This window comes from Pimephales promelas, chromosome 18 (assembly GCF_988280905.1).
Source record: "Pimephales promelas chromosome 18, fPimPro1.hap1.1, whole genome shotgun sequence".
NCBI classification, from domain to species: Eukaryota; Metazoa; Chordata; class Actinopteri; order Cypriniformes; family Leuciscidae; genus Pimephales; species Pimephales promelas.
Genome location: NC_142786.1, coordinates 9,094,496 through 9,110,154, shown reverse-complemented (window position 1 = coordinate 9,110,154; position 15,659 = coordinate 9,094,496). Strand labels below are relative to the sequence as shown.

Sequence of the window (15,659 nt, the reverse complement as noted above, 5' to 3'; positions counted from 1 at the left end):
TGTTTTAGATCATATTAGACGAATTTCCATTCTTTCTTTCTTTATTTTCAATCTTTCGACTTAGACACAATGATGCTTTGTTTTTGAGTGTGCGTCTGTGGTTTGCCCTAGCGGGTCGCTGCTGTGACCAAACTACCCTGCGGTTTTCTCCTGTTTTTTTTTTTACGGTCCAAGTAAAAACGTCTTTTCAGTGATGTCTTAACTAAAAATAGCAAACGAGACCTTAATATGTCTTTTGTTCCCAAACGTTTGTGTGGGAAAGCCTGTTTGCATCAAAAAACCCGGAGGCTGGAAATAGTTAAATAAAACTTTTTATAATGAGGAGAGATTGGAGATTGAGAAAAAGGACAGATGAGAGTCTGTGACGCGTAAGCGCGCCTCACGCTCTTTAGCCAAACAGCCGCTGCTCATTATCTGAAGCAGAGTTTACCAGGCCTTTTATTGGACCCTTCAGACACTATTTGTCATGAGTTGCGAGATTCCACAAGGGGCTGATGTAAGCGACTGGTCCCTCCATAGCAAAAGCACGTCACACACACACACACTTCTTGGCTATGGTAAGATCATTAGCATTGCATCAGCCCCCCATCTGCCCAAGCGGGTCAGAGGCAGACAGGACATGATGTAATCTCAAGGCTGACTGCAGTATAGCGATTGCTCTCGAAAGACTTTTGGGATTTCTGCCGCTTTTATGTTGTACTGATGTTGTTTACGGCAACAGGTCTCAACTGGTCTTGCCACAAGGGCCCAGATGTCCAGTGGTGACTCAACACAATACCAAAATCATATTTTCTTTCATAAGCAAAAAAATACATGGTAACACTATACTTAAAGCCTTTATATACAATATGATATGAAAGTATTCATAATGTATGTTATAAATGCATTATATCTTTTAAAAAATAATTGTAGCCAAAGTTAAAAGGCCATATCTGAAACTCATGTGTTTTAATGCATTATACTCTCTAAAGGTGTGTTCAGTGAATAGATAAGTCTTATAATATATTATAACTGTGGTTACTATTATTCATGAGAACATACGATGCATTACAAACTAGCACAATTTACAAATACTTTTATAATGCACTATGAATAAAAACTTTAGTGTTACCAAATATATTGTAAGAGACTGAATAGGAAAACTATGGGAAAATATTGTGTTAGTATTAGCCATATTGACATTTTAAGTGACACTGCTTTGCACCAAAAATACATTGAATATAAGCTCCTTTTCATCCCTCTATTTATTTATCTATACTAACTATGCATGGTGATATGGTTCATTAATTATTTATTATAAAATGCAACCACATGTGTGTGGAAATCGTTGCTTTGATCAGACTGCCATCACAGTGTGATAATATGTGGATTTTAATATCAAAATGTGTCTTCTATTCTGAACTGAAGCTCACTCTGTGGTGTGTTCCTTCACAAATGTGAGGTGAATGTTAATAAATATGCTATAAATTTCACCTCTTTTTTATTTATTTTCTACAGATGGCCATCACATTTGGGAAATGGAGGCCAAAGTCAACAGAGACTCCTTTAAATCTGTAAGTCTTGCATTTTACACAACATTTATACGCTTAAAAATAGGCAGCAAGTTGAAATCTTGAGAACTATATGCTAACTAAAAAACGTTTACAGCTAAGAAATGTTTGTTGTATTGTTGTGTTTGAGGTAAACAGGTTGTTTTTTTTTGTGTGTAAAGCGGATATAATGTATGTGTGGAGCCCTACTCTCTTCTCTCGGGAGGAAACACAACACTCGCACACGCAAGCCTGCTCCTTGTTTTCTCTATGGAAGATTCTTTCTGCGAGAGCTCAGGGACCACAGTTTAGACTCTGGGATTAGGCTGTGTTTGTGTGTGAACACTGCACCTGCTCCCCTCACCACTCACACTTGTTAGGTAGCACATGTATGTCCGTAGAGCTCCGGCTTTTGGATAAAACCCATTCTAAAGGTCTTAACTGTCAGTATTGTCCAGATAACAAACATAGACAAGCTCTGGAATGTGACAGAATGTTTTAATCAAAGCATTAAAGGGAAAAAGCACCAGCTATTTACCATTTTATTTGTAGATTCTCGTAAAGAGAATAAAATTGCGTAGTGACTCTTTAATTGCTTCTCGGTAGAACTTTAAAGTACGATTTTGGGTCCTGCTATCCAAGAAAGGAGCTAGCTAAAATTCTGTAATTTATGGCAATATTTTAGTAGCTTCTGTCTGAGCTCATGTGTTCATAATAAAATGAAGAGAGCACTATGGCTGTCGTATTTTTTTTTAGGATGAATTGATGTTTGTTTCTTCCCTTCCGGAGCCAAAAGCTCCCTGAAAGCTAGCCTTTGTCTGGTGTCTCTTGGTTCATAACTTTATGAGAGCCTCCACGCCTGGTTTCAATGCTTAGCGAGTGAATGGGGACCATCTGTTTGAATGGAGCATTAATGTATTAGACCATTTTTTTTACAAGGACGCCTTTGATTTCTTCCCCTCCCTGCCCGACTGTGTGTGTATATGTATATTTATTTAATGTGAACCATTTTCTCACACAGTCTAAACCACATTGCTCTTTTATTTTGCTATGCTGTCTTGTGTCAGTTTTTGGAGCGGTTTTTGGGTTGGTTTGTCTTTTCATAAAGCAAGATTTTCTTTAATGTTACATTACTTTTTCATATAAACACCAACATTTGAAATAGTTTCTAGAATTTGGTGTAAATAAGGGGTGGAGCTTGACTTTTTAGTCAGTATGTACAAGCTCCAGAAAATGAAAGGGTTGTCCCCCTTTTTTTCCCCTCAGATCTTGTAAATAATAACACTGTATGTCCAATAAGGTCAGCCAAATATGAAAGCTTGTTTCCGCCACTGAATAAATAAATAATTGCGACTTTTTATCTCACAATTGAGAGATATGAAGTCAGAATTGTGAGAAATAAAGTCACAATTGCGAGATATAAAGTCAGAATTGCGTGATTTAAAGTCACAATTGCGTGTTATAAAGTCAGAATTGCGAGATTTAAAGTCAAAATTGCATGATATAAAGTCGCAATTCTGAGAAAAAGAGATTTCTATCTCACAATTCTGACTTTTTTTCTCACAGTTGCGAGTTTACATCTCGCAATTCTGACTTATAACACATAATTGCGAGTTTATATGTCGAAATTCTGACATCTTTTCTCAGAATTGTGAGATATAAACTCGCAATTGTGAGTTATCAGCCCAACTTTTTTCCGCTCAGAATAGTTTATATCTCACAATTCTGACTTTATATGATGCATTTCTGACTTTTTAACACACAATTGCGACTTTATATCTCACAATTATTACTTTATATCTCGCAATTCGTACTTTATATCTCGCAATTCGTACTTTATATCTCGCAATTCTGACTTTATATCTCGCAGTTCTGACTTTATAACACGCAATTGCGACTTCATATCTTGCAATTCTGACTTTATATCTCGCAATTCTGATTTATATCTCGCAATTCTGACTTTATAACACGCAATTGCGACTTTTATATCACGCAATTCTGACTTAATATCTCGCAATTCTGACTTTATAACACGCAATTGCGACTTCATATCTTGCAATTCTGACTTTATATCTCGCAATTCTGATTTATATCTCGCAATTGAGACTTTATATCTCGCAATTCTGACTTCATATCTCGCAATTCTGAGAAATAAAGTCAGAATTGCGAAGCGTAAACTCGCAATTGTGAGAAAAAAAGTCAGAATTGTGAGAGATAAAGGTCGTAATTACCTTTTTGATTTTTCATTCTGTGGCGGAAACAAGCTTCCATAGCCAAATAACTATAGTATCGTATCATTTTTGAAAATTCTCTAAAATGTAATCACCAGTTTTCAACATCCATTTTTGATAGCTTGTTTCCTCTTGGATGTATACTACCAATCGAACGTTTGGGGTTTTTGAAAGAAGTCCCTTATACTCACCAAGGCTGCATTTATTTGACAAAAATATTTTAAAAGCAATAATCTTGCGAAAAACTAATAAATAACCGTTCACAAAACATAATTCACTCCTCTGATGGCAAAGCTTAATTTTCAGCATCATTACTCCAGTATTCAGTGTCACATGATCCTTCAGAAATAATTCTAATCCATAAAAAAAAGTTTTGATAGTGTGTTTTTTGTTTTGTTTTTAGCATGATTTAAGCTAAAGAAAGACAATTTATGATACCATTATGATATTTTATTACTGTTTTGAAACATGTTTTTTAAAATGTCATCTTGACAAACAGTTTTAGAGATTCTTTCTCAATGACGTCTACCTCCATAGAAAATTACTCCTTGGGGGCATAACTAAGATTAGGCAGCCAAATGACCTAAATTGCCTTAATTTTTCACTAAATATTTTTTGACTTAGAAATTGCACTTGCCAATGACGGATAGATAGATAAATGGGTGTGTTGTTGGTGCTTTAACGCTTTTAAGTACAGTTTTACTGAAGTAAATTGAATTTTTTACAAAGTAGATTTGGAGTTCGCTGCAGGCCAAGGGTCCCGAGCACAGCTGCAGATCAGACTAATAGATGAAATTCCCTCAAACACATTGTGCTTGGTCTGGCATTGCTCTGCGGCTAAGGCGATGTGCTAATATAAATAGTCTGGGAGCTCACCTGCACATGGTTCTAAAACCTGCAAGAAGACTGATGACTTCCTCTCTGGCTACTGTACAGCACTACCATCAATTTCTTCTCAGCCACACAGGGTTCATCTCAGGGTGGAGGAAAAGAGGTTGGGGGGAGATAGACAGTTTGACACTCCCAGCACCTTTCTCATACTGTAGTTATAATCGCAGACGGCTCAGTGGTCAAAAGTTCAGTGGCGTCTGGAGACAGAGAGGGGAGACGCGCAGGGGAAATAAACTGTCTGGATGGACTCCCCGGACACTCTCTCATTCAGGGTGAGAAGCGCGAAAATAACACCGTCTGCTGCATGCAGTTTTGGTTTGTCTGAACCTCATCTGCCCCGAGCTCACAAAGCCACAATCGCTGGATGCGTGTGCAGCTGTTGGACGCTGCACATGGTGTGAGGTTGAATAACGGAGACGGTGCTGTTAAGGTTTTTGGTATCTAAAAACGGTGTTTTTTTAAATTTTTTTATTTAAAATGCCTGATGAAACTATTCCAATCGATTGTAGGTGGTGTTAAAATACGTACTTTTTCCCCTTCTTAATATTCAAGAGAACCAGAAACAACCCACACAGTGGCTTTGTGGTATTATAAAAAAAGTTTTTTTGTTTGTTTTTTGAGCATCAACACTGACACTGCAACACCAGCTGACTGAAATCATGTTCATATATTGCATTTCAGGTAGCTTTGCTTGTTGAAGTCCCATCATATCGGAACCAAAGAATATCCAACCCAGTTCAAGTGAATTTCTACGTGTGCAATGGCAAACGGAAGAGAAGCCAGTACCAGCGTTTCACATACCTGCCCACAAACGGTAAAAAAAAATAAAAAAAAATCGCCTCTTTCCCCTTTAATTCACTCACGCTTCTTTTTCCAATCTGTGACTGATTTAATTTAGAAGAAATTCTGAAGCCTTGTTTAGTGGATGGAATTGTGGCTATTTTTTTTTTTCTTTGTTAAAAGCATTTCCATAAAATTTGTTCTTTTCCATACCTGCTCTGGGAGCAGTGGAAGGGCAGTGACAGGGTGGGGTCCAGTATGTGAATGCTATTATTCAAATCCAGACTGGTTGCCAGGTGAAATAAAAAAAATGACTTGACTTCTGAAAAGTCCTAACCACCGCTAATTCCCTCAGGCCCAGTGTGCGTAACCAGTGGGTGGTTCAAAGGCTTGAGTCAGACCCAGCTTGTCCCAGCCCTGTCTCCTGAAGTGTGGGCACCGTCCCACTCACACTGCAGTACTGGCTTTTTTTAGACTGGACGTTGTAAAGATGATGCAGGGAATCTGTCCAGGGCATTTTATTAATAACTGTCTTTTAGAGCAGAGGTTTTCAGACCTAAGAAAACCCCTAAAATAAGAATTATTTTATTTATTTTTTTATTTATTTGAACTATTAGTGCTATTTAACTATTATATTAGTAATTATTAGTTGTTGTTTTTTTTATAATTATTATTGATGTTCAAGTCATATACATTTTAATTATGCTTCATACATTTTGATGTGGGAGGAACAATAGAACATTTTCCTAAAGTTAAGCTTCTTTTTAGGCAGAAGTCTTCAGGCCATGACCATGACCAAAAATAATTATTTTTAGTATTATTATATTGTTCATTATGCATTTATTTGTTAACTGCACATATAAGTGCATCTTTTTTAGATACCTATTATTGATGTATAGAGTCAAATACCATACATTTCATTTTTAGTTTATTGAAATAGTGTTTAATTGTTTTGCAAAAAGGTTGTTATGCACAATGTGTGTATATACGTATATACATATAATGTATATGTATTATTATTATTATTATTACATTTTAATACATGGCTTATATTAAGTGTTATGATAACACATTTGTTCTAATCAATCAGATGGAAGATTTAGACTCTTAATCTTTAGAGACGATTTATTTACTCATTCTATTTTAAAGAACAAATTATAACCCTGAGTCTGTGTATTTGATTTCATATTAACACAGAATGACTTATTAGTATCATAAGTCTATAAGCTTCAGTGGTAATTGTTACAAAAATCTGAATCATCTAAGATGGCTTTTGGTGGTAATATGAGACAGAGTGACAGGTATCTGCCTGCCTGTATAGTCATATGCTAGAAGCCTCATTTCCCCTTTTAGAGCTTAAAATAGGTGTCTAGGCTCTATTTTAAAACTGCGGTCGGTCTGGGCGGCACAGAGAGTTCCCCCTTTTCTCTGTATTGTTGACAGAATGCAAACTAAAACTTCAGGGCTTCTGTGGAGGCATGTTTGTGTGAGGGGATGTCTCATCGACGAAGAAAAATAAACTGCCACTGACAGTCTGTTGAGAAATGCAGCCAGAAGTTAAAAGGTGAAAAATGTAACGTCATGTGGATGAAGAGTTTGTCAACAATGGATGAATTCTCCCCAGTAGCTCAACATCTGTCCACCAGAATCATATACACCAAGAAACGGTGGTCTTTAGTTGTAGTTATAGTATCAGGCTTTTTAATGCTTACAAATAAATGGATGTTTAGAACAAAAAGACATGGATGACTTTGTGAAAGTATAATGGTCTTCCCTGCAGTTATGCATTTCATTTGGAAGCAGACAGGCTTATATTTACATAACAGCCATGATTTGCAGTTTGCTAGTCAGATGGAGATGGTGTTGGGGGAGGGACATTCTCATTCTAGAGAGCATCTGATTGGGTATAAATAGGTCATTGATATTTTTTTTTTAGCTTTTTTTCCTGAAAAAGAAAGATTTTTTAAGATAAACTGAGCAAAGAGGTTGGTAAAAGTTAATTTTGTCCTAAGCATGTAGATGGCTTTAGAAGCTAAATGACGTGAACTGAAAGTATACTACACAGTACTACTTTTGTTTTCAAATTTTCTTTAAAGGCACCTTTGCTACTTGTGTATATGTTAAAATTGGGCAGCCTCTCGGCTAGTTTGAACTCCATGCACTCGATATGTAGGATCTGCTGATCTGTTTCTAATTCAGTTTCAGTCCAATTCTTAGCAATTTGGCTCTCTTAAACTTGAGATCGCATCTTAAAATGACACTCTGAAAAAAAATGCTGTTTTTTTCTGGCGAGGGGGGTAAATCAGTGGATGCGAAACTACTGTAGCAGTAAAATATGTCATAATGCACGCTTATATGGTATTAGCACTGGGGGCAGATCCAAAAAAAATAGCCCTTTTATTTTCGAAAGCAGCTGGAAGGCTCTTGTGGTGATGATTCATCCCTTTTTTCCCTCTTTCTTTAAATATTTTCAGTTGGGCGGGAGCGTGTAGCCTCAGACACATAGTCTCATTGATGAGAATGTTTGTTTCGCTGTGGGTATCCTAGCCACAAACCCACTCACTCGCGCTAGCTCGCACAAGTCACATGAGCCCGGAACGTGTTTTTATTAGTTTTTCTCCTTTCCCCCCCGTTTTCTTCATCTGATCTCTCTCTTTGCTCTCTTCTCGCCTTCGCCTCCCCAGTTCCAACCATAAAAACAGAGCCGCGCGACGACTACGACCTCCCCCAGGTATGTGCGCCGCTCCATCCCGTTGGTTTGGCACTGCATCCGAAGCCCTACTACAGCCCCCCGGCGATGACCCCCATGATACCCTCAGAACTAAGGCCCTGTGTGACGGGCTCATTCGCGTCGAGCCCTCAGAGACTTGCGGCAAAGCCCACCTCCCTGTCCTGCTCATCCTCCCCCAGCACCAGCCCAAAACTGCAGGATCTTTCCCCGCCTCACATCTCCACTAAGTGCCTATCAGTGGGATTGAACTTGGGCTCCCAGTCTCCTACAGTCCCGCACGTCTCCACCATCCAGCCCACACCCGGACGCTACCCTCAGTCCATGCTCTACCCAACCGGAAGCGCTGCATCCTCTCCAGGGTCCCATCCTTCCACCCCAAACTCCGCACCAGAACTCCCCTTCACTCCCAGCCTCAGTCTGACCCAATCACAGGCCACCAGTGAGGCCTCTGCGTTAGCGGCTCACGTAACCAAAGGACCAGTGAGGAGCGGGTCCTCCCCCCTCCTACAGGAGGAGGAAGACGCCCCCGCCATGCTGGCTGTCAGCATCAAGCAGGAACCACAGGAACTGGATCAAATGTACCTAGATGATGGTAAGTGACAGCGCAATATTCAAGCGAAATTTAGTGACCGTGTGCATCGTAGTCTGGTGATGTAATGCCCAACAGATGTTTCTAATTGCTTGATGTGTTTTTTTGCCTGAGTGCTCCCTCACAAAAATTAAGACTGTTAAGATCCAGCGCTAACCGTACTGCCACAACGACAGCGTTCCATGATGTTTAATATATCGAGAAAGCAAGTTAAATTAACTGGAAAGTTAATGAATGACTTCATTGCTTTCCCTTCAACTTTTTATGTTAAATTTTAAGCATCTGTGGAAAAAACATTCAATGGATGAAAGAATTTTAATATTAGATTAGTCTATTAAATCATAAAAGCTAATAGATAGTGGTTTTATAGTTAAAGCCAGACCTTTGTCTGATCTACATCACAGCTTATTCTGGCCCAGAACCTCCAACCTAGACAGAAAGAGACTGAATGATCTGAATGACATTTAATGCAACAGATCACAGTTCAACAATAATGGGCCGCAATGGGAAACATAAATGAAACAACAGCCTCTGAGAACAGTTTTACAAGAATTGGTGGAAAAATATGTGTATAAATTTGTTTTGTTTGTTTGTTTTTTTCCCCCGCAGACAAAAATCAAACAAAGCATCAAACAAATATAGAAAAGGAATACACTAACATTCGAAAGTTGGGGGTCAGTAAGGCTTTATGCACACCAAAGCTGCATTTACTTTGTTTGATCAAAAATACTGTAAAAACAGTAATATTGTGAAATATTATTACAATTTGAAATCATTATTTTTTATTTCATTTATTTCAAAATGTAATTATGCCATGTAAATGTAAATCTTTATTTGTATCTATCTCTATATTATTTAATCTGAATGACTTATTTCATTTAAATCCTACTTTGAGTGCCTTGGAGTACTATATTTTATATAATTGAATATCCCTTATCCAAAAAGTGCACTAGTAAGTACAACATGATACCCAAGTAGCACCCTTTGTATACTTTACTTATATTTATCCTGGCAAACTTTGGCAAATCCACTGAATATTTTATACAACCCAACTTTTTTTCCAGGCTGACTGATTAAAAAACCCTTTGTGCCATGACTCCGGAAAGTTGTGTATAGTCAGCCAATCAGATTAGACCTTGTAGAAATTTCTGTCCAGTTTTGTGTGTAATATGCATCAGGCGGTCTCTGTCCAGTCCGTGGGTGTACAGGCATCGAGACTAATGGCTCTCTAGTGTATTTGCAGAGACCCAAACCTTAGTGGTTATGAAAAGATTTGCTGAAACATCAAATGGTGCTTCAAGCCTAACAGGAGGTCACTTTTCAGCAGTGTCATTTAGTTTTCATCATCCTAATAGACAAATGGTCTCAACGCTCAGCTTTTCAACACTATAGAACATGTGACATGCCATCAGTATTTCTCAAACTTTGTGGTCTCCAAAGTCGTCATAGGGCTTCCTTCCTGCTGCCTTAAGAACACTATTGTATACATAAAGCTAATTTAGTGAAAGAAATTGTCTTAAATCATTCTGCAGACAACAAACATCATGCTAGCAATCTAAGATCCTTCCTTGGAGTTAAGATGTCAGATAGCAGATTATGGATGCCATAGTGGTTTCCTTAGGTTCCAGGCAAGGCTTAAGTCTTCATACATTCGAGCAGTTGAAATATAGTCCATACTGCTTAAACTAAGCGGAAACATGGACAAGTAGTTATGCATGGAGTGAGAGCGGGATTTTTTATAGGCTTGCTTGTCAAAATGATTACCTGTCATTTCTCCCCTGGCAAAATATAACACGTTTTAGCGAGCGCTAACACGGCTCCGTGTCATAAGTTCGGATTGCATTTCTTCTAGATTGCAGCTTTAATGGACTCTGTCAGGTGTGGCATTCAGGGAGCTTGTCAACCACTCTCATTAATTTGATTTGAAACAGAGGCACTTTTCTACCAGCACAAAACCGTCATCCATCATGCACTGCTGTCAGCATATCTAGTATTGAGGTTTTCTGAGGCTTTAGTTGCCTTATTATCATTGAAGACGTTCTTACTTCTTATTATATACTTGAATAAGCTGTCGGTGTGGTGAAGGTACTTTCAAGCTTCACAACCAACCACTTATCCAATACTTCAGTCTTCATTTACTGGTCACTCTTTCCTCTGATACGGTCCTTCTGTTGTTTTCCTTTGCTTCTTTGAGGAGGGGTTACAAACCCTTTTACTCATGGAAACTCTTACAAAAGCTGGCTGCGAGCCTGGCTCCTGGCCTTCACCAGCCGTAAGCTTTGAGGGGCCTCACTGCAATAAAGCACACTGACTTGGCCGCTGCCGACACAAGCCTGTGGCTTGAGCGCTGCCAGGAAGAGCGATCCAGCTCGGGCCGAGCCAAAGCAGTAGATCCTGCTGTAAAGGAGGGGGTCCGTACGGGAACCGCTCCATACCACGTGACCCACGAGCTGGGTTCCCCATAAGAAACCACAACAAACTTTCCAATTCAGCCTGTGGGGCTGGTAAGAAATGTATGTAGGAGTGGTGAGCAGTTTGAACATTCAGAGCGTTGAGCAAGTACAGTGAGGATTCATGATTTGGCACCCAATACACTGTTCTTTTGTGAGTAGAAATAATAGAAATGTCACCCATATAGTGACAAGCAATTTAAACCATAGTCCTGTATATGAGTTATTAAGACTCGTGCTTGAGGTAATAGTCGATAGTGGTGATGAAAACCAAAAATGAAAACTCATCATCATGTTGTTCCAACCCTGTATGACTTTATTTCTTTTATGGAGTACAAACTGATATATTTTAAATAATGTTTTTGCTCTGAAACAACACTGAACCCATTCGACTCAATGTATGGAGACCATGACCCATAAAGAATGACAGAATTTAAATTTTCAAGCTTTAAATAATGTAAATAACTTTGAATAATGTAATTTGTTGGTGCTTACATAAGAGATTGAATAGTAGAGATTGACTTGACATTGGTAGACATATCATTGTAGCGAAGGCCAAGCATATCTTGTGGTCATACTTGGTTAGGCTAACATAGCTTTTGAGGAAGATATACCCTCGTGAGTCAATTATGAGGCCGGTCATTGCGTAGATGACAAATCCCAGTGTGATTGTGATCCTGACCCGAGGTCTGTTTTTCTTGTCTTCTGCTGATTAAAACAATCAGGACTACTGGGAGTTTTGCCGCTTGTGGACCTATAATGAGGCTAACAGTGCTGGTGGGAAAATTGTTTGGTAGTTCCTTGTTCTCCCATTGTTTCCTGAAGGTAGAGAGCAGGCCAGGCCTCTGGGCTCTATCACACGGATCCAGCTGCTGCTTATCCTGGTCCAGCAGGAAGCAGGTTCTTGGGTTACCTCACATCCACATATTCACTTCCCAGTCAGAGTCACAACAGCAATCCCAAAGATACAAGACCTTTATATCACAGTTCAAGAGGTACATTTGTCAAAATAAAACAACAATCTAAGGAATCTTTATTTATTTGTTTATGAGCTAATGTAAAGCATTAATTTCTTAATTTAGTCAGAAAGATAGAAACATAAAATGTATATGTGGTTGCTAAATTGGTCATTGGTTGTAATAAGGAAGAATCCTGAGCTTTTTATTTCAATGTCAGAACCACTAAATGTAATGGAACGTGGAATGGACTCTGGGATCTGATCTGAATTGTTTTGTTTTAAAGGGGTGATTCCTTGAGCTTTTGACATCTAAGAGGTCATCATATTATAAGAATATCCTGTGAGTTTCAGAACTGAAAATGGTCTTGTTGGGCCAATAAAAGCTTTTATTGACACCAGGAACAGCAAACGACTCGTTTTTCAAAGTGGGGAACTATGACGTCAAAGATGATAAAAGAAGAAGGAGATCAACGCCTACTTCAACACGGCTGGTTTAGCCCCGCCCACCAATTTGCGCATTACACGCATAGCTAAATAACATAGGCCTACCTACCTCGTGATTACAAACCGGATCGAGCTACCGAGCAATACAAAGTATTGTGCAGTGCCTCGTTGTGGAAGAACACAGTTGCTACATAAGCTTCCTCTGGATTCCAATAGGAATGGTTAAACTTTATTTTTAATGACGTTCCAGCTGATGAGGTAAAACATTGTCCGGAGGATTGTTTTGTAAACAAGACTGGATTTGCAGACCGATTAAGAATAAAGAACGGTGCTGTGCCGTCTATATATAGTCACACGGACTCTGGGTCGAACATGTATGGGCGAATCATTCCGGTTGCCATTTTACAACATTGGACGTTTTCAAAACAATTTCCCCCATGTGCACCGATGGGTGAGTCGAAACTCATTATAATGCAAAACTGTTATCCACTCACGGCAGTGAGTTTACTTCCAAGTCTTCAGTGCGAGACGCCTATAAAAACCTAGCGTTTTTGAGCTAGGCTCAAAACTAGGGTAGAAAATAGCCTATTACTTATTCATTTTAATGTTTTGAATGCAAAATCCAAGCGAACGTCATAGACAACAATATAATACAATTTAAAAAGCCAGTTCATAACCCCTTTATATAGCAGTTCATGCCAGTGCTATTTTACTATTGTTCAGGTATTACTATAGTTTTTATTAGTGTTTTGAATTGGCTTTTATTATATTTGAATATGGCTATTAGATTTTCATCAGTTAATTTAGCTTTTATGTCTTATTTTATTTCAGCTTTTATGTCAACAACAAAAATATTTTTTAATATGTCTACGTTTTAACGATAATAACCTTGATTCATGCATTCCCTGCGAATCGAACCCACGATCTTGGCATTGCTAGCACCTACTGTTTGGGCTATTGTTTTAAATATCCTCTACTGTTTTAGCATGCATGTTATTGAACTAGAAATGGTGTCCAACGCCCAGATTTCTTTTTCCACGCAGAGAGCTAATAAAAACCTGGCTGGGTAATGCATCGATTCATGATCTCCGTCTCTGTCGCACTCTATAAACTCTGTTCATGCATCATCTTCCCTCTGAATCGTTATCACGTGCTGAAATACCAATTGAGTCATGCTATCGGGTTATGAAGGCTAAGTGTCGCCTATTCGTTGCCAACTCAAAAGGCACCAGGCTGAAATCAAAAACACTTGTTAGTTTGGTATAAAGCCCTAAGTAGCATCTCATATTGCAGCTTTATTATAGTGTATCCAGTCACTTATCACTTGTTGAAGTCCTTTCATTAGACTCCTCATTCGAAATGTGGCAGCAAATTGAGATGTATCCTATGGCAACTGCCAACAGTGTACAAAAGCAGCGTTGCAGTACATGAGTCACCAGATGCTATCCTTAGCCAAAACCCCAAACCAAAATTGTTGACCAACAGAGACTTGAAAACAATCAAAGTTTCCTTTGGTCTTTTCAAAATGTTAGTGCATGTGTCAACACCTACTGAGGTTCTCTTTATTTACCATGAGCGCTCCGAACAAGATGAAACCTCTTCAAATGTAAGTAGTCATCTTGGCTCAAAATAACAGCGTCCCTTGAGTCTCTCCGCTCCGCATAAATGTCTTGATATCTTTGGATGCGTTCACGTTTCTCTTTTGTTCTCTCTTTTGTGGCATGCTCTCCCAAGAATGAGCTAACAAGAAATCTGTGTGTCCTGTTATTCACGCCAAGGAGGCACACGGTTCAAGTGGATTTGAATGATCAGGTCAATGTAAGGTGAGACCTCAAGGGAGCTGTAAACAAATTTATGCGGCTTGCACTGAATCTGGTGCAGTTTGAACACGTTGCAAATGCTGAAATTTGTTTGTAGACGTTTCGTCATCGTAGAAGAGGTGTTTATACCTTTTTATAAGGTGTTTAGACACAATAGGTCATGGCTATTAGAACTCACATGTTTGTACTACCAGTAATATTACCAGAGAAGAACCTATTTATTTTACTGACGTTCCATTGATTTACTTCCATTGAATATATAGACCGTCATAAATGTAAGACCGTTTTAAAAATAAAACTGTTCAAAAGTTTGAAGTCGGTGAGGTCGGAAGAATTCTCACCACGGCTGCATTTATTGGATTAAAAATACAGTAATAATGTGAAATGTTATTGCAATTTAAAATAACTGTTTTCTCTTTGAGTAGGGGAGAGCGGGGCACAACCTAACGCATTTTGGTTTTGGCTCAATTAATTAAAAAATAATTAGGTTTGATGCACTTAAAGTTTTTTTTTTCTAGGACGTACCATTTTCGTACAGTTGTACTGAAAGTGACAAGTGCAAATGTTACAACTTACCCCATATGCGGGGTTAAATGTAACAGACACAGGGGTTAGTTGTAACACACATAATGCAATACAATTTTTGTTTGATATTGTTTGTGCATCTGTATATGTAGATATCCATACATCCATCCCTCATCCAATCATCCTTCTATTTTGGATAAATATCATGGATAGAGACATAGAAAAGGGCTGCACACTTTTGCAATAAATAATAATAAATAAAATCATAAAATATTGTAATTGCAAGTGAATTAGATGTGTGTGTGGCAGCTGCATGTACAATTATTATTAATAATAATAATAACAGTAATAATAATACAAATGAGCTTAAAATAATAATTTTAAGGGTTTATTGCATTAAAAACAGGCCATATTTTTAATAAACAAACAAGTGATCAATGCATAGTTAAGCAAATTTTAAACATTTTAAATTCCAACATTGTTTGTGAAAGTCCAACAAAGTTAAATGTATAAATGTATACTCAAACCTGAAAAGTTGTGTGGCTCCGTTTTCATTTGATTCTCATTGTACACTTGGCGGCTTGTTTGTAACACTGTGTTACAACTAACCCCGCTGTGTGTTACATATTTTAAGCCTAGCTAACAGTTACTAGGAATTAGCCTTTCGCCGAGCCCCGCCCCCCTTAGTTACTGTTGCTACCTCCGTCAAAC

The 15,659-nt window shown here is 38.3% G+C and overlaps 1 protein-coding gene across 2 annotated transcripts in view; it reads left to right on the top strand.

Moving 5' to 3' along the window:
- nfatc1 (nuclear factor of activated T cells 1) overlaps positions 1 to 15,659 on the top strand; it is a 58,540-nt gene that overhangs the window by 35,899 nt on the left and 6,982 nt on the right. For both annotated transcript variants that reach the window (XM_089122725.1, XM_089122724.1), the window contains exons 7-9: positions 1,498 to 1,553; positions 5,333 to 5,465; positions 8,116 to 8,754. In XM_089122725.1, coding sequence (XP_088978851.1) covers positions 1,498 to 1,553; positions 5,333 to 5,465; positions 8,116 to 8,754 — 828 coding nt within the window. The remainder of the gene's footprint in view (positions 1 to 1,497; positions 1,554 to 5,332; positions 5,466 to 8,115; positions 8,755 to 15,659) is intronic.